The sequence below is a fragment of the Carcharodon carcharias genome, chromosome 4 (genome assembly GCF_017639515.1).
Source record: "Carcharodon carcharias isolate sCarCar2 chromosome 4, sCarCar2.pri, whole genome shotgun sequence".
NCBI lineage: Eukaryota > Metazoa > Chordata > Chondrichthyes > Lamniformes > Lamnidae > Carcharodon > Carcharodon carcharias.
In genome coordinates, this window is record NC_054470.1 from 161,912,224 (window position 1) to 161,936,433 (window position 24,210).

The following is a 24,210-nucleotide window of genomic DNA, read 5'->3' on the forward strand; positions in this document are numbered from 1 at the left end:
GGGAAGGGGAGGGGGAAGGGGAGGGGGAAGGGGGGAAAGAAGGAAGGAAGGAAGGGGGAAGGGGGGGAAAGGGGAGGGAGGGTGAGGGGGAAAGGGGAGGGAGGGTGAGGGGGAAAAGGGGAGGGAGGGTGAGGGGGGAAAGGGGAGGGTGGGCAAGGGAAGGGGGGAAGGGAAGGGAGGGGGGAAGGGAAGGGGGGGAAGGAGGGAAGGAAGGGGGGAAGGAAGGGAGGGGAGGGGGGAAAGGAAGGGGGGGGAAGGGAGGGGGGAAGGAAAGGAAGGGGGGGGAAGGGAGGGGGAAGGGAAGGAAGGGAGGGGGGAATGGAAGGAAGGGAGGGGGGAATGGAAGGGAGGGAGGGGGGAAAGAAGGAAGGAAGGAAGGGGGGGAAGGGGAGGGAGGGTGGGGGGGGGCGAAGGGGAGGGTGGGTGGGGGCGAAGGGGAGGGTGGGTGGGGGGGAAGGGGAGGGAGGGTGGGGGGTGGGGGGGGAAGGGAGGGAGGGAAGGGAGGGGGGAGGGGCAAGGAGGGGAGGGGGAGGGGCAAGAAGGGGAGGGGGGAGGGGCAAGAAGGGGAGGGGAGGTGGAAGGGAAGGGGGGTGAAGGGAAGGTGGGGAGGAAGGGAAGGGAGGGGAGGAAGAGAAGGGAGGGGAGGGGAGGGGAAGGGAAGAGAGGGGAGGGGGAGGAGGGCAGGAGGGGAGTGGAGGGGGGGAGGAGGAGGAGGGGAGGAGGGGTAAACATTTTCATATCCTTTAATAGCCTTATCCAGAGTCAAGTGGTTATGAAGGTGTCAATTATAACCTCAACTATACATTGTGTAGTTTTAAAAGGATAACCTTTTGACAATTTGCCATACTTGAACACAGAAAATAGCCCTGTGTGACAATTTATGTTTGCCACACCAGCCTCCTTTAGTCCGATTTTGAGATTTTCAATTTGTGCAACATTACAGGCAGTTTTGTGCTGCAGGGTGAAAACCAATAGGAGCAGCTTGGGACTGCACAACTCATTTCACTCTTGACAGCCAGTGACTAAATTTATAATGAGGGGTTAACCAGGATTTTAGCAAGACCCTACAGCGACTCTGAACAAACACATGAACTTAGATAAAATATCACATCAATGTTTACATCTTCCAGTGCATCATCATGCATCCATTGAATCCAAATGTTCTTCATACCTACTCTTCATGAATGAATAGACTCAGCATATCTACAGCTGTTGCAATCTCTCATACAAGAGCCTACAGTGAATGCCTGTGCCTCAGTCAGGAGTGAACTTGGAGAAACTTGATAGCTAGCAGCCTACTCGTCCTTTGCAGTTAGTTAAATTTGCTGATGCAAATATCCCTCCCCTATCCTGGTCTAACGTATCCCCCTGGCCCCCACCAGATGATTTGAATAGTTGCAAAGAACAGACAGGTGGCTGCCATTACGTTGCAATGAGCCTGACCTAATCAAGGCAAAGGCAATCATCTCAGGGCCTGAAGCGACAACAAGGGCTAAGGCTACGATAACAATGTTGAATAATGATGATCTGAAGGGTTTATAGGATGAAATTACGTTCTGCTTTCGTTGCATCAGTTTGGTCACTGGGAGCAGAAATGAATATTGATGCCTAACCCACTGCATCAGCCAATCCCTAGAATAAAAATTAACATATGGGCTGCAGAACAGATTATAAACATTAAGATAAAAGCAAAATACTGCAGATGTTGGAAATCTGAAACAAAAACAAAAATAGCTGGAAAAACTCAGCAGGTCTGACAGCATCTGCTGAGAGGAAGACAGTTAACATTTCGAGTCCGTATGACTCTTCAGCAGAACTAAGAAATATAGAAATGAGGTGAAATATAAGCTGGTTGAGGGGGGTGGGACAGGTAGAACTGGATAGAGGGCCAGTGATAGGTGGAGGCAAAGAAGAGATTGCCAAAGATGTCATAGACAAAAGGACAAAGAGGTGTTGATGGTGGTGATATTACCTGAGGAATGTGCTAATGGTGACATTAAGGGTAGAAAGCAGGACAAGCAAATGACAGATAGCCCTAGTGGAGTGGAGTGGAGTGGAGTGGAGTGGGGTGGGGTGGGGTGGGGTGGGGTGGGGTGGGGTGGGGTGGGCGCGGGATTATAAACATTATTGAACTTTCCTTTTATTGCAATGGTGAAGGTGACTTGCGTAAATAACCAACTGTAGCTTTACTTTTATTGTGATCTTAATGATTTGTTTTCATGATAGGAGAAAAGCAAATACAAGAACTCAAAACAAGCATTTATGCACCAGGTTCAGCCAGTTCACAATATGGTAATGCTTTGACACCAGCTAGCTGGAAGTGCTGGACACAAAACCAGTCCTGTTGTGTTAAAATCCAATCTCTGATCTGGATTTTGACCTAGTGAGGCTCTGTGCTGGGATCAGAGGCTTGTAACAAATTTTCTAATATATCCAGTTTCCCTGATGGTGTAGTGGTTAGGATTCGGCGCTTTTACACCTAGGGCCTGGGATCGGTTCCCAACTAGGGAATAACTCTTGTGGGGAGATGGTGGTGCAGTGGTAACGTCGCTGGACTTATGTGAAATATTCATTCATGGGACGTGGGCTTAGCTGGCTGGGCCAGCATTTATTTCCCATCCCTAGTTGCTTTTGAGAAGGTGGTGGTGAGCTGCCTTCTTGAAACGCTGCAGTCCACGAGGTGTAGGTACACCCACAGTGCTGTTAGGAAAGGGGTTCCAGGATTTTGGCCCAGCGACAGTGAAGAAATGGATTATCTTTCCAAGTTGGGATGGTGAGTGACTTGGAGGGGAACTTCCAGGTGGTAGTGTTCCCATCTATCTGCTGTCCTTGTCCTTCTAGGTGGTCGTGGGTTTGGAAGGTGCTGCCTAAGGAGCCTTGCTGAGTTTCTGCAGGGCATCTTGTAGATGGTACACACTGCTGCGACTGTGTTGGTGGTGGAGGGAGTGAATGTTTGTGGATGTGGTGCCAATCAAGTGGGCTTTGTGCTGGATGGTGTCAAGCTTCTTGAGTGTTGTAGGAGCTGCACTCCTCCAGGCAAGTGGGGAGTATTCCATCACACTCCTGACTTGTGCCTTGTAGATGGTGGACAGGCTTTGGGGAGTCAGGAGGTGAGTTACTTGTCGCACGATCCCGAGCCTCTGACCTGCTCTTGTAGCCAGTATTTATATGGCTAGTCCAGAACGGTTTCTGGTCAATGGTAACCCTCAGGATGTTGGGGGATTCATTGATGGTAATGCCATTGAACGTCAAGGAGCGATGGTTCGATTCTCTCTTGTTGGAGATGGCACATGTGTGGCATGAATGTTACTTGCCACTTGTCACCCCAGCCTGGACGTTGTCCAGGTCTTGCTGAGTTTGGACATGAACTAGTAAGCTGGAGGCCCAGGCTAATTCTCTGGGGGACAATGGCAGCTGGTGAAATTTAAATTCAATAAGTAAATCTGGAATTGAAAGCTAGTAATAGCGACCATGAAACCATCATTGATTGTTGTAAAAAGCCAACTGGTTCACTAATGTCCTTTAGGGAACGAAATCTGCCATCCTTACCTAGTCTGGCCTACGTATGACTCCAGATCCACAGTAATATGGTTGACTCTTAACTGCCCTCTGAATTGGCCTAATAAGCTACTCAATTCAAGGGCAATTAGGGATGGGCAGCAATGCTAGCCTTGCCAGTGATATCTTCACATACCATAAAAGAGTAAAGAAAAGAAAAATCACATGCTGATATCTTAAGTATGTGTATGGGGAAGATTTCTTAGTGGTTTTGTGGAGGAAGAAGGTGAAATGGATGGGTAGTTGAGTTGTGCAGTGCAGAGCAATAGGGAAGCAAGTTGGCAATCGGGTCAGTTAGCTACCTATAGCCTCACAGCTGAGTGTTATTTAAGCACTTCATTACAAGTAGAATATAACACTCAACAAAAGTCTCGCCTTGTCCTCTGTTGCTGTTATACTGGAGAGAAAATTTAGAGTCATATCTGAGAGCTGGCAGGCTTATGCATTTAACTATAATTTTTACAAACTAGTTGAGCAGCTGCATTTAAAAGGTAATTTTAAACACTTTGAGCTGCAGAAAGCATTTCGATAAGATTGAAAATTTTTTACAATACATTACTGTTGACATTTTGCAACAAAGCAACAATTTTTATTTTACTTCATCTATAATTCATGCACAAACCTGTGTTTATTTGTCCATGATTTTTCCTCTGGAGCGATTTAACTAAACAGCATTAAGCAAGTGCTAGGCAAAAATTTAATTTTAAGTGTTTATTATAGGAATTTGAAAAGGGTTTTTGAACAATAACAAAATAATGGTTTTGTGGGGAAAATAAATGCAAACAACGAAAATCCAATTACTGAGTTTGTGATTAAATATGGGAATATTTCCAATGATCTGACAAACAATATTAATGGGCACAGTGCACCATGCCCTTTAGTGTAGTTGGCAATTCAAAACAATAGAACATAATTGGCACTGTGGAGCTTGAAAAGGAACACACCCATAAAAAATAAACTTCTACGTTAATGAGGTACCAAAATAATTTGAACTCCAACTGTAAATCAGCTTTGCGCAGACTATCTTATCATCAAGAGATGTTATCACTAAACTACAATTCAAATCATTAATATTTCTTTTAAGATATCCGCATTCCTCTATATCTGGCTTCGTGCGCATTCCCAATTATAAGTGCTCCACCATTGTTGGCTATGCTTTTAGTTATCTCAGCCCCAAGCTCTGGGATTCCCTCCCTATACCCTCTCCGCCTCGCTTTCCTCCTGAGGAAAGACACCCCTTAAAACCTACCTCTTTGACTAACCTTTAAGTCAACTGACCTAATATCTCCCTACATGGCTTGGTGTCATAATTTGTTTTATAATGTTCCTGTGAAATGCCTTGGGATATTTCATTATGTTAAAGATGGTATTTAAATATAAGTTGTTGTTGAAGAGTGAAAACAAAAGTACTGCTCCCTGCTGAGTGGAGGGGGTTAAGGGTTAACCTATGAGCAATTGCTAGATATTCTTATGAAAACAAAACTGGTGCATTATAAAGACTGCAGACACTTAAAAAAATTATGTTGTAGATCTTTTTCCAAGTGGACCCGTAATATGACACCAGCTATTGATTTATCTTTTTCTGAATTTTCATTACAATTGTTCCAATTCTTTTAAATCTAGTTACTTCGACCATTGTAACCTCATCAGTCAATATGTAAACAGAGCATAAAAGCAAAATACTGCGGATGCTGGAAATTTGAAACAAAAGCAAAAATTGCTGGAAAAACTTAGGAGAGAAAGACAGAATCAACAGAATCAACGTTTCGAGTCCAGATGACGGGATTGATGACCCACATTACCGTGGGTCTGGCGTCACAGGTAAGGACAGCAGGATTCCGTCCCCACATTAGTGAGCCATATGGGTTTGTTAACAACAATGGTTTAAAGGTTCACCATTAGACTAGCTTTTAATTCCAAATTTATTAATTGGATTTAAATTCCACCAGCTGCTGTGGTGGGGTTTGAACCCATGTCCCCAGAGGATTAACCTGAGCCGCTGGATTACTAGTCCACTGACATTACCTCTAGGCCACCATCGCCCCGACTATAGAACCAATCTTACACAGGATCACAATAGGCAAGAGTCGAATCACTGTGTGCTGAGGTCCACACCTGTGTGCGTATTTATCTCTCCGTGGCTGTTAGAAACAAACTCCCAGCATAAATAGTTAGATAATTTCATGAACATCACAGGAATGGGCACTTGGATACCACAAAACCATGTTATGATACCAAGAAGTTTACTGAACAGGCATGAGAAAAGATATCAGTTATGTGCAGCCTTGAAACAAGTTAGAAAATGATCACAATGGATTTAGTGATAGACTCCATGAGATTAGCAGGAGCTAAAGGCCCTTCCTCAATCAGAGATTAATTGTGACTACCTGTTGATCTTTTTTCCCCAAATTTTTTTCTTAATTTGTACTTGCGATGCAAGAGCCACTGCAAGGCCAACATTTGTTGTCCATCCCCAAATGCCCCCGAGACAGTGAGCCACCTTCTTGAACCACAGAAATCTATGTGGTGTTGGGAAGAGTATTCCAGGATTTTGACCCAACAAGACTGAAGGAAAGGCAATATAGTTCCAAGTCAGGATGGTGTGTGATGTTCCCATGTCTGCTGCTCTTGTTATCTTAGGTGGAAGAGGTTGTCGGTTTAGAAGTTGCTTTCAAAGCAGCCTTGGAGATGCTGCAGTGCACCTTTGTAGATGTATGCACTGCAGCCATTGTGTGCTGGTGGCCAACAGAATGAATAGTTAAAATGGTAGATGGGGTGACAATCAAGTGGGCTGTTTTGTCCTCGATCGTGTCCAAATTTGAATGTTGTTGAAGCTGTACTCATTCAGATAAATATCCCATCACACTCCTGACTTGTGTTTTGTAGATGGTGTACAGGCTTTAGGGAGTCAGGAGATGAGTTACTCACTGTACAACTCCCAGCTTCTGAACTGATCTTGTAGCCATAGTATTTATCTGGCTGGATCAGTTAAATATCTGGTCAATGATCAACATCCTGGGAGTTTATGGTGAGGGATTCAGCATAGCTAATGCTGTTGAACATTATGAGATGGTGGCTAGATTCTCTCTAGTTGGAGATGGCCATTGCCAGGCACTTGTGTGGCACAAACATTACCTGTCAATTATTAGTCCAAGCCTCTTGAATGCTGTCCACAATTCCCCATTTTATTTTACAAGGTGGGCACTGAGAAAATGGAAGAGGAACTATTTTCTTGTTTCAAAGTTCAAACCCGCCCCTTCTCCGACTGGGGCTTATCATTCTCATTGATATAGTTCTTGTCTTCTACCACTATTTACTACCCTGTGCACAGGGTTATTTCCACTGGGCTCGGATGAGGTGAAACGTTTTGGGACATTTAAGCAGTGAGATGGAAAGCGCAGTGAAGCAATTTTCATAATTCTACTGTTCCATGGTGTGCTTAAAAACAGGACAGTCGTGGCACAACATGGCCTAGGAAATTCAAGGGCTGACTTAATGTGTGTTGTCTGGCACTTCCGATCATCAAGTGGAACTTGATTTTAACAGTTCCCAGTAGAAATAGGCACCAGTTTCTTAAATCAAGGTAACTTAGAGTCCGATGATGCAGTTACAAGCCCCAATGCCATTTCAGTCTCTGGGTGCACGGTTATCAGCAGCTCCTCCTCCTGCCTCGATTAGGGTACAGGATTAGGAGGCAAATATTTGGAGTATGCCTTAAAAGGGATCCTAAGCTCCAGTTGGAGAAAATTGAAAACGGGCATTGTACTTAATTTTATTGCAGTTACTGCAGTGTTTTGAGCATTTAAAGGCTTCCAATGTTTGATCTTGCCACTGCAGTTGCTGCACAAATGTCCTTGCCACACAAAAAGGTGCTGCTGGACCATAAAAATCAGCCACCCTGCTGCATTTCCCATTCCAGATGAGTAGGTTGCCTCTAATGAAGCCATTTTGAGTTGGCAATTGGCTTGGTCTCTGTGCTCACCGTCAGGTGAGTGGAGCTCCTCGCCTGCCCATTTAACACTAAGAACAAAGATTGACTTGATTGTCCAGACTGAGCTACTGGCGGAAAGCCAGAGTTGATGAAACCCTCATGTATAAGGGATTGGAGGAACTTCATGAAGTCTTGAGGCCCTCAAAAAAAATCAGCCTATTCAGATATTTCATCCTTTCAACCCAACTTGCACCAGCTGCCCCAAACCCCAAGAAAGGGTTGGATGTATTGTTTACCACAGAAATTCAGTTACTTCAGAAGTTGTAGCCTCATTTATCCTCGAAGGTCACTTCAGAGAACAGAACAAGCAGAAGAAGAAAAGCATACCATTCAAAAAAGCTGAAGGGGTCATAGGAACAGGATAAGTAAATATGACTGGACTATTTGCTTGGATGGAGAGCAAACATTAACATGGATTGTTTGGCCTGAATGGCCCATTTCCATGCTGTAAATTCTAGGTATGATCATGTATAAATTACTCTCCCCCCCACCCTGACTCTTAACCAAGCTGGGTGTACCCTCACCATATGAAATGCAGTTCAAGGCGGCAGCTCACCACCTTCTCAAGGGCAATTAGGGATGGGCAATAAATGTTGGCTTTGACAGTGACACTCAGATCCCAAGAATGAATTAAAAAAAAAGTAAAGTCTACTGAACGGTTTGAATTATTCTATGAGCAGTGCATAGCCATAAATGATGAGAAGCAAATTAATAATAAATGATGAAAATTGAAGTTTCTGATCAGTCCTTAAATAAGGCTCCTATTTATTTATTCCCAAAGTTTCATTAAAAGGTTAGGGGCTTACTTAAAAGAAAAAAGTGCTATGTGAAATTAGTTTTTCAGTCATAATTCAGTTATCAGGCAAAGAGACGAGAATAAAATTGCTAAAACTTCAGCACTAACTACGCAATTTCACTCAAATAACCCATAAAAACAGCCGGTGTGGAAAATGAAAATGTCAGACTTGGGGGTTGGGGAATTGTGTTGGGGGGTGGGGTGCCAGTTGCATTGAGGAGATGCTCCTGTTAGGGTAAAGAGAACTTGTAAAAGCAGACAGGGAACAGTGGAATATGAAAACAAGCAATGTGCAAGATTTAAGATTTAATGAAGAAGTGTGAATGCTGAAATGGGGCTGCCATGGCTTCATATATAAATTATAATCTGCAGATGTGCATATTATATTTAGTCTTCTGAACAGGATTGCAGTTGAAGTAAATAGAAACAATTTTACAAAAAAAGTCTCTAAAACCATCAACATAAAATTAAAGGAACGAGAAAACAAGACAGTATATGCGTATGTGTGCAACATACAGCACCATTTCCTCTGGGCATTTATTACCTGTTAAAAACCAATCTTTTGGTGAGTGGCAGTTCAGGGTTTTCGAGAGCAGGCTGCAATATTTCTTCGGGTCTGCTGAGTCATAATTAAAGCTGAACCAAGCGGAATTGGAGAGGGAAGGTCAGCAAGGTGGCGTATGAGAGATGAGGCTGGGCTGATGGGCACCAAATGAACAAATTATGATGGGCCCCACTCAATGTGATGAGGTCAAATGCTTGTTTCTACCCACTGACAGTTCAATTTCCCTGAAATGTCTCTTGATTCACTATGACCTAATTATGAATGAAAAGTTATCAACTGCCCACACCAAGAGGGGCTTAAATACTATTTTCCTAGAGCTTCTAATGTCAAAATGTTATTAGAAACTGCATGTTGGCCAGGAGGTTTTCAAACACAATAAGTGGGTTAATCTAAAACACTAGTGATCGCCATGTAATAATTTTCTAAAAGGGTGAGCTGTATACCCAGCACCTTTTCTAAGCTTACATTTTATGAACAAAAAGAAAACACCACATTCAATTGCAGAACATTTTAATTCTCCAAAATATATATGGTTTCACTCAAAAACCTCTCAAAATCTCTTCACCCTTTCCCTCCACATAGATGTGAAACAGCAGCTTTTACTGTAGAGCTTACTGAAGGTTAAATATCCAAACTTTCTTTGCTTAATATAAAAGATTCCCCAATGTGCCACACAGTTTAAGTGTAATTTTATTCCAGATATTGTCCAACCCTGGAGACTAATTTTTCTTATTTAATAATAAAATTGAGTTAATCTTAAAAGACCTTTATTGCATTTATCACCTGCCATCAACATGACAGATCACAATTAAAAAATGAAACCATTCTAATCCAAAAAAGAAACTACACCTAACATAAAAATCAAGCATTGTTTTAAAATAAACTGCATTCTTGCTTTTCTCCCCATTTTGTGTGGCCTCATTATTTAACTGTAGGTCCTTAACAAATAACACATTCAATTATTTTCTGCATAAGAAAGAGCACATTATAATTAATCACCCACAAAGTTAAATTAATCATCCAGAACCATGTGACAAAAGTATCCGAGAGATCTACAACCTACTGGTTCAGTATCCTTTTTGAACCAACTCACTTTACATATGTAAGCATTTCTTTTTCTCCCCTTAATACAAGAATCTAAATGTTACTAATAAATTACAAGTTGAAACAGGAAAACTAGCATGCAACAACCGGTACAAACAAGTGCTTAAATTTAAAGATTTCAAAAAAGTTTTACTCTAGTTTGCATAAATATAAAACAGGTACACATTCTCAAGGTGGCATTTATAGGAAAATACACTATTGGCTTAAGCGGATGTCCTTGTAGACATGTACATCCTTCAGGTCCAAGGTGAGAACCAATGACAGTGTGTGTTCTCATCAGAATTAGCCTTTCCATCCCTCCCGAGGGCCACTGTGGTCTGAGACACTAAAATACATATAAATAACCAGGAAAGGAGGTCCAAGCTGTTCAATATCTTCCCTTTTACAGGCATAAACCACACAGTACATGCTGTGACTGGCACATGTTTCATAGGTGCCTAATCCATATTTATGCTATGTACAAAGCGATGATGATATTTGCTTGCTAATAGTGATGAGAATTTTGAGAGTCTGTGAATTTCAGGCAGCCCTCACACTTCTTTAGGACAGCAATACAAGGCATGGCAATAATGGCATCTGGATCGCTTCCCAAAATGCTCTGATCTGAGACAAGACAGCAAATATATTTAAATCTGGTCACATCCTCTCCGGCACTCCTCTGACAGGAAAGGGTAGAATGTATGAAGTTGACCTGGGATGTGATGCACTCAGTGTCCAAATTTCAGTGGCAGTTGTGATGGTTTGCATCCAGACACTTTGCCATTCTTTCTCAGTAACTGGTACCTAAATCTTGCTCCAAAAATTCTTGTAGACTTTCTGCATATTCAGTCAATGTGGAGATGAGTGCAATGCACAGAGCAGATAGATTTATGGATACCACTGGAGCTGAGAATGAGTAGCTCTACAGATTCTCAGTGAAGCTTGCAAAGTATCACTGACTCCTGCAGAAACTACTTTATTTGGATAAAAGCAAAATACTGCGGATGCTGGAAATCTGAAACAAAAACAAAAAATGCTGGAAAAACTCAGCAGGCCTGACTGTATCTGTGGAGAGAAAGACAGTGTTAACTTCTTGAGTCCGTGTGACTCTTCTTCGGGCTCGAAACGTTAACTCTGTCTTTCCCTCCACAGACGCTGTCAGACCTGCTGAGTTTTTCCTGCTTTATTTGGAGATGCCTAAACTAACTAGAACAATATAGCCTAGTGCTAGGAGTATTTGCTGACAGGAACTCATATGCACCTGTCAAAATGATGGAAGTTGGGGCCAGGATCACAATAGTTTGCTAGTGGAACAGGCAAACGAATATATTAATTTAAAACTGATCGCCTTTAGCAATAGCCTGTACTGATTGTATCACTTTCTTTTCTTTAAATGCATTCACAAGATGTGGGCTTCACTGGCAAGGCTGTCATTTACTGCTCATCCCTAATTTGCTTTAAACAAAGTGACTTGCTGAGCCATTTCAGAGGACAGTTAAGAGTCAACCACATTGCTGTGTGTCCAGCAACACATATGGCCCAGAGTGGGGAAAGAGGGAAGATTTTCTTCCTTAAAAGGACATTAGTGAACCAGATAGGTTTTTAATGATAATCCAGTAATTAAATTGCCACCATTACTAATACTAGCATTTTAATTCAAGATTTATTTATTAATTGAATTTAAATTCCCCAACTGCCAAGGTGGGACTTGAACTTATGTCTCCAGATCATTAGTTCATGCCTCTGGATCATCAGTCCAGTATTATGACCACCATGATACTGTTCCCAATCATTATGGAAGTTACCAAAAGTTCTATGATCAAATTAATAAAAGCAAATCAGTTCATCCAGAGGCACGGGTCAGGGGTCAATACTAAGAGGCTATTTTAACACATTGCAAATAGCATCAAGACCACTGCCTGTTTTGCTTGTTCAGCATGCAGATAAGATTTTCAAATAGGTAGAATGAGACTTGATTCTCTCACATGCTTGAAAGAATGGCATTTGGGAAGCGAGGGATTCTGAAACTAGATTAGATTCCTTAGTTCATACTCCACTTCTGTGGTATATTCTAATGGCAACATTCTCCTCCAAAGGAGCCCAAAACAACAGTGTTCTCCTTCTCCCGCCCCAGGAAAAAAGAACCACTTAGGCCTTTGAAGCCTGCATTATGAAATAGATTGGTCATATTTACATGGGAAGGTGATTTATTCAGCAGTGTTACGTATTATCTAGAACTAGTGTTACACGTACAGTATCAAAGAACCCCCTTGGGCACTGAAAACAGAATTTAAATTGAAGTGTTAAATCATGCTCTGAATCAATAGATCTCATTTTTTGTGGCATTATTCAGCAGCCCTCAACATTTTCATTGCAATCTTGTGGCAAAAGGCAGCAGTTCCTGGCAGATACAAGGCTTGTTTCAATTCCAACAGTTGTAATTGAAGGTTAATTCACTGTCTCAGGATTAACAAGAAAAGGACTATTGATAGACAAGCAGCTGCCTTTTATATAGTGGGATTAAAACAATAAAATTACAACAGATATTATAGTTATCAACCTCCAGAAAGGTCCTGTAACTGATTAAATGCATTCCACAGATAGCAAATGAAAAGGAAACATGAACCTTCCAAGATAGCTGAGTGTAATTCATGCCAAATTGTATTGATGTACAGAAGCTGCCCTACATATTGCACCAATGTTTATTGATCCATTAATGAGCAACACTTATTTAATGGTACAATTTGACCTACTTTTTCATAGCCTGCTTAAAAAAAAACGATGACACACCGATAAAGAATTATTTGGAAACCAACAGAAGCTGACAAAATTAATCCAATTACACTTGCCAAATCTGTGCTGAATTTTGATCTGAAACAATGTTAAGGTATTTTTTTATGAATACCAGTAAAGGAGGTTGACTATAAAATGAGAATATACTCCACCCTTTTGACTGGACATTCAAGTGATCCTATTTTTAAAAAAAAGTATTTCAAACCAATTAATATAAATTCTCACCATAGCTCACTAATTACCAAGCATTAATGGAAAGCACCAAACAGCTGTATGTTTTTAAAAGTTATAATTGAGCATTAAGATCATTCACAAAAAGCAAAGAGCACAAAAATATCAAATTAGATATCACTAGTCTTGCTGTCAACTTGTAAATTCTTAAGGCAAAACACAAGGCTCGAAATAAGCATAAGAAACTAGTTCAGTAAAGTCAAAAGATAATATAAACTCAAATGGCAAATCATCAGCAGCCACACAGGAAAGTATGCATATTAACCAAACACATCAAAAAGAAAATGGTTTTAAATAACTGAGCCAGTAAGACTGGACTGATCAAGGCAAATTCAAGAAAAAGCCCATGAACATATGGTGCACATATACTTTTAAAATTGTGCTACCTGGAAATTAAAAGTTAAAACTAAAGCTGAGATAAACGGTGTTTGGCAGAGTTACAGTCTTAGGTAACATCTTTAAAAGAATTTAGTAAGAATGCATCGTTGAGATAAACTACTCAGGGCCGTTCAGTCTGGTCTCCCTCTAGTCTAGGCTCACCAAGGTGATAGTAATCAATCAATCCTCCCTGAACTTATGTTGGTAAAATGTCGTCATATTTTGAGACTCCAGGTACCGATTACCAGATAGTTAGTTGTAAGGGGATCTGTAGAAGAGCTAACATATTTGCTCTAAGGGGGCTTGACAGGGCAGAAACTGAGGGGTTGTATTCCCCTGACTGGGGAATCGAAAATACGGGGGCACAGTTTCAGGATAAGAGGCCAAACATTTAGGACAGTGATGAGGAGAAATTTCCTCACTCAGAGCATTATGAACCTTTGGAATCTCTAACCTAGAAGGTTGTGGATGTTCCATTGTTGAATATACTTAAGGCTGAGACAGACAGATTTTTGGTCTCTCTGGGAATTAAGGGATATGGGGAGTAGGCAGGAAAGTGCAGTTGAAGCTGAAGACCACTGATCATTGTACTGAACGACATAGAAGGCTCGACAGGCCAAATGGCCTACTCCTGCTCCCCATTTCTGTGATCTTAATTTCACGTGAGATGCAATAAAATCACTATCTTCAAGGACTTCATTTGAACAAGTTACTTTGCAAACATATTACCAAATTCTACAATTAAGGACTAACTTATCCTGATAACTCAGCCATGTTATACTGGAAATAGATGAAAATTTATGGAAAGGAAGGTTGCAGATTAGATAAGTCCATGATCTCACACAAGGAGCACTAGAAGCATATAATTCTACTCAATGTCACTGAGTATGTTGGAAAAATATGCCAGGTTTCAGGCCCTAATCATTATCCAGCAATCTCTGCTGAAAATGCGGATGTCTTGATGTTGAGTGAGGATAGGATCACATACAGGTACAAAACTCGTGATAAGATGGCTTGTTCATTCTCAATGCCAAGGTTTATGCTTTAAGAAAGGCCATTCAGGTGAGGTACTGGAGGGTGACTGGTTCCCAAGTAGCTATAGGCCAGCAAGAATTCAAGATTTTGAGGAAAGGAGATGAGAGAAAATTGGTATTAAATTCTAGCAAATGGGTTTCTTCAATAAAAAGTTATCATCCACATTTATGTCTATTTCCTCTATCAAAACAAAAACATGCTAAAAAAAACTCAACAGTAGGTAATTAAAAACATAATTTTTATAAGAGGTATAGCATGTTAACTACAATACTCTTGTAACAATGAGGATTTTCTGAAATACAAGGTTATCTGATAAAATAATCAAGGACAGCTTATAAAAGCATGAGAAATTAAGCACCTCAACACAAATTAGCTTTTTCTTGCTATTCTTTATAGCAGACAATATCAGAGTCCAATGCTTCCTTTTGAGATGGTTTTAGCATATTCATCTCAATACAGTATGTTTGTTGACACCAATTTATAAAGAACAAACCTGCATTTATATAGCACTGCTCATGACCTCAGGATGTCCCTTGGTACTGTTAGGAACTAGAGATAGTTACACTAAGTTATATTTGTATTTGTGGGTGTTAGGAATGAGTTGTAGCTTTAAGTTTAATTTGTGTTCTGTATTGGTGTGTTATGGGGGGGAAACTTGAGTTTTAGCTTTATTTTAAAATTTGCCTGCAAATCTGTAGGTATGTTTGTATACCTCCATTTGAATGAGGCTTTATCCTCGAAGTAGAAAAACTGGGCTGTGGCTTAGCAACAGGGGGCCCACAGACAGGGAGAATCAGAACAGCAGTTTTTTTAGTTCAGTTGGAAACAGGAACTAGGAGAAGCTGGACAGGAGAGAGCTGCAGGAAGCAGATTCCCCCAAAGAAGAGAAGGGGTTCGCAAGAACACCATCTAGTCAAAGGAAAAGAACAGGAATCTGGAAAAGGTCCTGTTAAGTAAAGTTAAGAGTGAAGAATAGAGGAAGGCTCCAAGCTTAAAGACAGAAAGCTGCAGGACACAGACTTAAAGGAAAATAAGCATTCAAGAAGCCAGAAGATCGAAGCAGACAGCCAAAGGTTGGTGACTCCTTACTATGGGCATGTGAAGCAGTGGTGTTCAGTTGCCAGGGCCGAGTATCTCAGAGAGAGTACGTGGAAGGCAAAGCTTGAATGCACGTGGCGATCCAGGGAGAGGAACATCAGAAGGAGAGATTAAAACCGTGGAGTGGACCCTTGTGGAAGGTGTCTGAGGGGAAGCGTCATTTGGGAGAAGATTCCAAAGTGGGATCTTCAAGAGTGGAGATTGGAAATCCTTGTGTGTAAAACAGAGTTCAGTGAGACCTGTTGGCTCATGATCTGACAAGCGTTGGGGGGAGTTGATGGGAGATCCATAGCATCTGTTTGGGGTGGCATCTGTCACTTGGTTTCAGAGTGTGGTGTGCCTGACCACAGGTCACCTATTGGTTTACATGGACTGTGTACTTACTGTGGACATGAGAGTATAAGATAGCTTTTGTAACTTGTGTTATCCTTACAAATCTGTATATATTGGTAAAGATATAGTTGTGGGTGAAGGAATATTGTAATATGGTTTATCTTGTTTAATAAATGTATTATTCTTTTGTTAAAGGTTCAGTAGCTGACACCTTTGATTCTGTTCAGTAGCCACCCTCCACGTTGCTAAACAAAAAATAAAATTTAGGATCTATTGAGCCAGGTTTCACCCTGTGTTCTGGTTGGTCCAGCAGTATCAGCTGGGATCATAATGTGAGGGCTCATCTGGGATTATTGTTATAAGGTGGGATCGCTTGTGGGGTTGAAATCCTTGACTTTCGGCAGGATTTGTGAAGTATGTGGAGGCGCTGAGGTACTGGACATACTAACTGGAGCTGCTTTGAGGTATAAGTGTTGAAATTCAAAATGGTTTTGGAGGTTGCTAAGATTTTTGTACAGGTGGAAAATGTAACCCTGACTGGTTTACAAAAATTAACCAAGAGTCTGCTGATGAATTGGTGGATAAGCTGGAGTTAGAATTACCCATAGGGGTGATGAAAGCGGACATAGTTGAGATAATAGCTCAGCATTTCAAAATGGAAGAGAAAGAACCAGAGGAAGTTGTAGAATCAGAAAAATACAAGTTTACAAGGACAGTTTCAGTTAGAACAGAAGTCAGAACTAGAAATTTCAGGCGAAGGAAAAGGAAAAAAGAGCGAGCATTTCAAAAGGAGCAAGCCGAAAGTCAAGAGAGAGAAAGGAGTGAGATAAGGTAAGGGAAAGAGGATTGGAAATGCGAAAACTTAACCCCCAGAGAGAAAAGTTAGCAACAGAGGAACGAGAGAAGGAATGAGAAAGGAAATACCAATTTAAAAGGCTGGGCTTTAAAAAGAGGCCTCAGATGATGAAGAAGGTTCCAATAAAGGAAAAAACCTCCAAATAAAAGCCCTGTGGGGAGATGTTTAAATTTGTACAAGCTGTCCCAAAGTTTGAAGAAAGGGATGTGGAAGCATTCTTTATCTTGTTGAAAAGGTGGTTAAGCAAATGAAATGGTCAAAAATCTGGACATTGCTCTTAGAGTAGGCTGGTGGTAGAGCTCATGAGGTTTATGCATCACTGTCAGGAGAGGTATCTGTGGATTATGATGCAGTGAAAAAGGCTATTCTTAGTGCATTTGAGTCCCTGAGGTATAAAGACAGAAATTTCGTAACATAAGGAAACAGGCAGACTTATATTGAATTTGAGAGAGTAAAACAAAGTAATTTTAACCGTTGGATACAGGGGTAGAGACAACATATGAAGGCCTCAGGGAAATGATTCTCTTGGAAGAATTTAAAGATTCACTTCCTCCTGTAGTTAGAACCCATGTTGAAGACCAGAGGGTTAAAACAGCTAGACAGGCAGCAGAGATGCCCGACATTTATGAGCTGGTCCATAAATCTAAATCCTTTTCTCGTTATCCCCAAAGGGGATAGATGATGGGAAGGTGAAAGGAAGGCTAGTAGCCAGGGGAGAGAAGGGACAGCTGGGAATTTCCAGGAAATTCCTCCTCAGACCAGAAAGAAAGGTGCTGAGGGTGCAAGTGACATTTGAAGGCCTAAGTGTTTCCATTGCAACAAGGTGGGACCATGTTCTGACAGATTGCTGGAAACTAAATGGTAGACCTATTGCACTAGTAGGAATGCCTAAGGAATCTGCAGAAAAAGATGTATCAGGAAAGGAAATGGTCGTTAAGACTGTAGCAGTGGTACAGATGAAACGTGTTCCCTCAGAACTACGAAGAAGAGGGATACAGCTCAGGATAGTCCAGAGAATTCTTCTTTGATTACTGGTGAAGGAAGTCAGGCTAGTCAAGGTTCTAGATGTTTTGCCTCAAAAGGAGAAGTGATCCTTTACTCCTCCAACAAATTAAGTAAAAAGATCAAAATTTTGAGAGATACTGAGGCAGATCAATTATTGATGGTTGCAGATGATACAATTTGTATTCCAGGCAGTTTTATGAAGGAAAAACTATTAATAAGGAGTATTTAATGGAATTTATGAACCTCTTTCTTTGTGTAAAGTCAACTTACAAAATGTCTGCATAAATGGAATTGTTACGTTGGGAATTATTCCTAGATCACTGTTGAAGGGATAGATTTTATTCTGGGTAATGATTTGGCTAGCGGAGACAGTAATGTGGCAATGAATGTATTGCAGTAGGCGGTAATGAACTCTTTGAGCTCAGTCACTTCTGGGCTCAATATACTGCTTAGGAATATTTAATTACTCATCCAAATTTTGCAGAGGCATGTCAACCTACAGGCTTTTCTTTGGTTTCGGAGACTGTGCCAGCCTAGCAATGGAACCAACTGGAAGACATCAGAATCTCGCGAATAATTGTAATGAAACGAGCTACCCAGCATTGAACTTTCTTGAGGACGGTAATGTACGGTAACATTTTTTGAGTGGTATATGGGTCCCAAGTGGCTATACCATATTCTAAGTGTTGTCTAACCAATGCCAGGTGCAGCATTTCCTTTACTGAGTGATGGAAATTCTGTTTCACAAGCTGAAGAATTTTGAATGCCTTGGAGGCTGTGCATTGACTTTGTGCATGCCACTTTAAATTATTTTGGATGAGGATTCTTAAGCAACAGCATTTTTTTTTAATATTTCAAGGGGGGAGTCATGCATTGTGTACTAGTGTACTGATAGACATTGAGTACTGTTATTTGCATGAAGCAACATTTCTCTATGTTAAAGTTATTTCCCCATATACTGTCCCATTTGATGAGATTATTTAGATCTTCCAGAAGGCCAACATCATCTGTTGCTTCAGTACTAGCTCTATAGATTCAGCAGTCATCTATAAAGAGTCTGGTCTGGCTTGATATTCCATCCCGAATGTCATTTATAAAGAATGGAAACAAGTGTGGACCCAGGGTGGCACATTGAGGCATGCCGTTTAAGACTGGTTTCCAGTTTGAGGCTTCCCCATTCATCGTAAGTCTTTGTTACCTTTTGGTAAGAACTGTTCTTTGATTGTTTAGAATTTCCTCAGACTCTATAAAGATATAGCTTGTCTAGTAGCTTCATGTGTGGCACACGGTCGAAAACTTTGGAAAATCTAAAATAGGAAAAATCTAAAATAGCAACGTGCAATTGTCAAGGTTATAGGTCAGATCGTGAAAGGTAAGGATGAGTTGTGATTCTGTTGATCTAGCCTTATGAAAAGCAAACCGAAAAGCATACTGTTTGTCACTAAGGGTATTCTGCCCTTCAAGGTGTTTCATTAGCTGATTATCAAAAACATGTTCTAGTCATTTGCAGAAAACACTAGGAAGCAAAATCGATCAGTAGATTTCTGGATCAGTCGGTGCTCCTTTCTTGTAAACTGGAGAGATGTTAGGTTTTAGCCAGTCAATGGGTAGGTCTCCTGTGTTTATGGATTGTTGAAAGATATTTATAAAATTGGTGCAAATTCACTTGCTGAAGTTTTAAGTGCATGGTTTGGGATGTCATCAAGACCACAAGCTTTAGATGGATCAGTGTTATGGAGGATTTTCTCAACCTTTTGTTGTAATTACATCAGGCATATTTCTTTAAGGTTGCCCCCCGTACTACAGATTGTATTCAGGTGCTCAGATTCCTTCCCTGAAGATGCGCTGAAACCGCAAGCTTTGAACTTCAGCTTTTTCCTCATCATCTAACAGTAACTTATCCCTTACATGCAGAATTGGTGTTCCAGCATTATCCTTGCATTTTGATTTAATAAACCCCCAAAATTTCTTGGGGTTGTGTGTCTTGGCCGGTTAAATTTCACATTTATACTTGGTGCATTGAATCTCCCTGTTGACCACAGGTTTGGTACTGTTCAAACTTAATCCAGTCTTCCTCTTTCTTCAAGGATCATTGTTCCAACAAGGATGTTTAGCATGGGTATAAGCTTCTACTTCTTGCAGAATTTGCCCGTAAAGCATGAAGTACTCCTCTTTCCAGAGTAGATTTTGAGAGGCATATGTAGATTTACAAGATGATTTACACATTCGGTAATCACCTTCCAGTTCACTGAGTTGGTCGTGGAAGATTGCTGAAAAACTGTTTTGTCATCTGTGCAGCTCAGTTCTTAAAGGCATCAATATTGATCCCAAAGTGATTTATAGCCTAAGTACCACCTTTTGAAATGCAGTCGCTGTCATAAAGTAGGAAACACAGCAACCAATTTGTGCACAGCAAGGTTATACAAAGGGTAATGTGATTACGAAGGATAATGTGATAACAACCACATAATCTGATTTAGCAGTTTTGGTTGAGGAATTGGTCATGACATGAGATCTTTTTCATCCACCCAAAAGGGAAATAAGGCCTTGGCTTAATGTCTCATCCAAAAGACAGAACTTCCAACAGCAAAGCACTCCTTCAGCACAGCACTGGAGCATCAGCCTAAATTGTGCGCGCAAGCCTTTGGATCAGAACTCGAAAATCCACAGCTTCCAGCAAAGGCAAGGAGTGCTACCAACTGAGCTTTGACTGAATATGTACAAAAACAAATTACAAAAGTCTTGGGTTCACCAAACTTACTAAAATTAAATTAACAAATCACTGTCAAAAATGCCATAATAAACAAAATCGTAATATTTAAATGCACTTCAGTCCCATTTATCATAATTCATCAATTCTGATCATATTATTTTCACAATCATGAATTTCAAAAAAGCTTTGTACTTTGCTACTTGCTCTGAGTGTTTTAAAATGTCTCAGAACATTATTTCTGATAACCTATTTTTAGGACTGATTAACATTGAAATCTTAACAATGAGTTTAAATTTAAGGTACATTGTCCACAGAACATCAACAACATACGGGCTTGAAATCATTGTCAAGCCAATCTGCAGCTCTTGATACACAGTTCCTTCTGATTATTCAAACAGAATTACCTAGATCACATGTTTCCCTCTTTATTATAGTGGTTACAAATCATTCCCATTAGTTATTAAGTTTATACGAGTTCAGCAGCAGTTCTACACAGAAGGAAACAAGTCTTAAAAAAAAAACATAAGTTCATGTATTCTGTGTACTTAGTACGAGGAAATAAAGGTTACTCTTTGGCTTTGAACATTTCTCAACTTTATAAAACTATATTTCGGGAACTTTAATTTTGCAACTCTATGAATTTTGGGGTAACACTTTGGGATACAAGATGTGTAATTTTAATACATAGCATAGTAAGGGAGAATCAGGTAGCTTTGGACCTATGGTTCCCAAAGCTCTCCACAACTGGGGCATCCTTGTTTTCCTTTCAGAGAGTATTGCAGATTATTTAATGAGATTGATTGTTACTACTCAACAACTCCATTGTATCACGGATGCCAAGATGGTTGAATGAAAACTAGGCGGACCACATTTTTTTTCTTGTCTAGCAATTCCAATGCTTCTTGAAGCAAGGACATAGTGTGAAGGCCATTAAATCCTTTCAGCACTCAAAATAGCCACTGGTAATGCATAAACTTACCTCAATGACAGCAGTAGTACTGGAAAGTGATAATCCTTCCAAATCAGCTGCTAATCTTGAAGCCATTACCGGTTTAGGGAGGGCTACTGGTGTCGACACATCAGAACCTACAAGAAAGCAAGAGTAAATATCAATCAGAAATGCAGAGAAACATATTTTTAAACTCCCAACCAAAAAAAAGGACAGTTGTAACCATATTTGAAGTAAACTGGGATACTAGGCTAGGGGATAGATCAATAGAAAAGCAATGGCAGAGATTTAAGGGGTTATTTCACAATACTCAAGAAGTATCTTCCTACTACAAAGAAAAATTCTAAAGGGAGGACCCACCATCTGTGGTTAATTAAAGTAGTTCGGGAAAGCATCAGACTTAAGGAAAAATCATATCTATGCAAAGATGAGTAGCAGGTCAGATGATTGATCAGAATCTAAAGAACAGCAGAGAATGACAGTTGGTCAGGAGAAAGAAATTAGAATGTGAGAGGAAGCTAGCTAGAAATGTAAAAATTAAGTTTCTACAGGTATTTAGAAAAGGAAAAAAGTAGTGAATGTTTGTCCTCTAGTGAGTGAAAATGGGGAATTAATAACAGATATTAAGGAAATGATGGATGAAATGAACAAATATTTTGCTTGTCTTCACTTTAGATGATACAAAAACACATTCCAGTAATAGTTGTTAATCAGGAGGCGGAGGGGAGAGGGGAATTTAGTGAAATTAGAATCACTAGGGAAGCGATACTGAGCAAACACATGGAGCTGTGGGCTGACATGTTTCCAGGTCCAGATGGACTTCATTCTAAGGTCTTAAAAGAGGTGGCTAATGAGGTAGGAGATGCACTAGTGTTAATTCTCCAAAATTCCCTAGATTTTGGAAAGGTTCGATCAGGCTGGAAAGTAGCAAAAAAACCCCTCTCTTCAAGAAGGGAGGGAGGCAGGAAACTATACGTCAGTTAGTTTGACATCTGTCATGGGGAAAGTGCTAGAATCGATCATTAAAGAGATTATAGCTGGACACTTAGAAAAACTCAAGCTAATTGGGAAGAGTCAGCATGGTTTTGTGAAAGGGAAATCATGTTTAACCTATTTACTGGAGTTCTTTGAAGAAGCAGCATGTGCTGTGAATAAAGGGGAGTCTGTCGATGTACTATACTTGGATTTTCAGAAGGTATTTGATAAGGTGCCACATCAAGCATTATTGCTGAAAAAAAAAGTTCATGGTGTAGTGGGTAACATATTAGCCTGGACAGAAGATTAGCTGGCCGGCAAAGGGCATGCATAAATGGGTCTGTGTCTGATTGGCACGATGTGATGAGTGGAGTCTCGCAAGGTGTGTTGGGCCCTCAACTTTTGACAATTTACATTAATGACTTAGATGAGGGGGGCAAAGGCATGGTAGCTAAATTTGCATACGACACAAAGATAGGTAGGAAAGTATGTTGTGAAGAAGGCACAAGGAGCTTCAGATGGATACAGATAGGTTGAGTGAGTGGGCAAAATTCTGGCAAATGAAGTATAATGTGGGAAAACGTGAAGTTGTTCACTTTGGCAGGAAAAATAAAATGAGTAATACTTAAACAGAGAACGACTGCAGAATTCCAAGGTGCAGAGGGATCTAGGTGTTTTAGTTCATGAGTCACAAAAAGTTAGTATGCAGGCACAGCAAGTAATTAAGGGTATTGGAATGCTATCCTTTATTACAAGAGGAATTGAACATAAAAGTAAGGTAATATGCTTTAGTTATACAGGGCACTGGTGAGAACACATCGAATAAAGTGTGTAGTTTTGGTCTCATTTATGCAAGGTGTAAATGCTTTGGAGGACGTTCAGAGGTGGTTTACTAGATTGATACCTGGAATGAGTCTTACGAGGATAGGTTGGACAGGCTGGGCTGGAGTTTGGAAGAGTGAGGAGTGACTTGATTGAAGTATATAAGATCCTGAATGATCTTGACAAGGTGGACATGGAAAGGATACTTCCCTCTTGTGGGAGAATCCAGAACTAGGAAGCAGTGTTTTAAAATTAGGGGTCACCCTCATTGGACACAGAAGAGGAGAAATCTTTTCTCTGAGGATTGTGAGACTTTGGAACACCCTGCCTCAGAAGGGGGTCATTGAATATTTTTAAGGCAGAGATAGATAGATTCTTGTTAGACAAGGGAATCAAAGGTTAATGGGTGATAGATGGGAACGTTGAACTTGAAACACAAACAGGTCAGCCATGATCTTATTGAATAGCAAAGCAGACTCGAGGGGCCGAATGTCCTACTTCGGCTCCTATTTTGTATGTTCGTATTTATACAAATTCTCTTTAATTTTGATTTTTGCTCTACTTTTTGTTAACAGAATAAAATTCCATTTATTGTCAAAATACAGAAATTAGAATTTTATTAAAATGGAATTATACAGCTATTGAACCACAGAGGTCCAAAATGCAATATTTTCCACAACTGCCCCCAATGCATCTATTGCAACTAATTAAATGGTCAGAGAGCTTATTTCCACAAACCTTATCATAATTTATACAATATTCAACTGTTTAATTCAGTACCCAGTTCCAACACATTACTTCACATGTTTTAGTATCAATACTTACAGTCAACCAAATCCAGGAGCAAAACTTCTTGCTTGACAGCAGCCTTGGCCACTGATACTGTGTTTTTCTCATCTTTCTGTAAAACAAATAGGTTCCCTCATCAACACCAATTATTATTCAGGTCACTTGAAGATATAAAACAAAATTTAAATTTGCACTTAAAAACTGTGGCTAAATGGTGAAAACATCAAGATACATAGGAAT

At 40.4% G+C, this 24,210-nt stretch overlaps 1 protein-coding gene across 2 annotated transcripts in view; it reads right to left on the reverse strand.

Annotated features, from left to right (window-relative positions):
• Positions 1 to 24,210, reverse strand: part of ap3b1a (adaptor related protein complex 3 subunit beta 1a) — a 338,438-nt gene that overhangs the window by 104,807 nt on the left and 209,421 nt on the right. For both annotated transcript variants that reach the window (XM_041185794.1, XM_041185792.1), the window contains exons 21-22: positions 24,007 to 24,082; positions 21,415 to 21,521 (exon numbers count right to left, since the gene is read on the reverse strand). In XM_041185794.1, the coding sequence (XP_041041728.1) occupies positions 21,415 to 21,521; positions 24,007 to 24,082 (183 nt within the window). The remainder of the gene's footprint in view (positions 1 to 21,414; positions 21,522 to 24,006; positions 24,083 to 24,210) is intronic.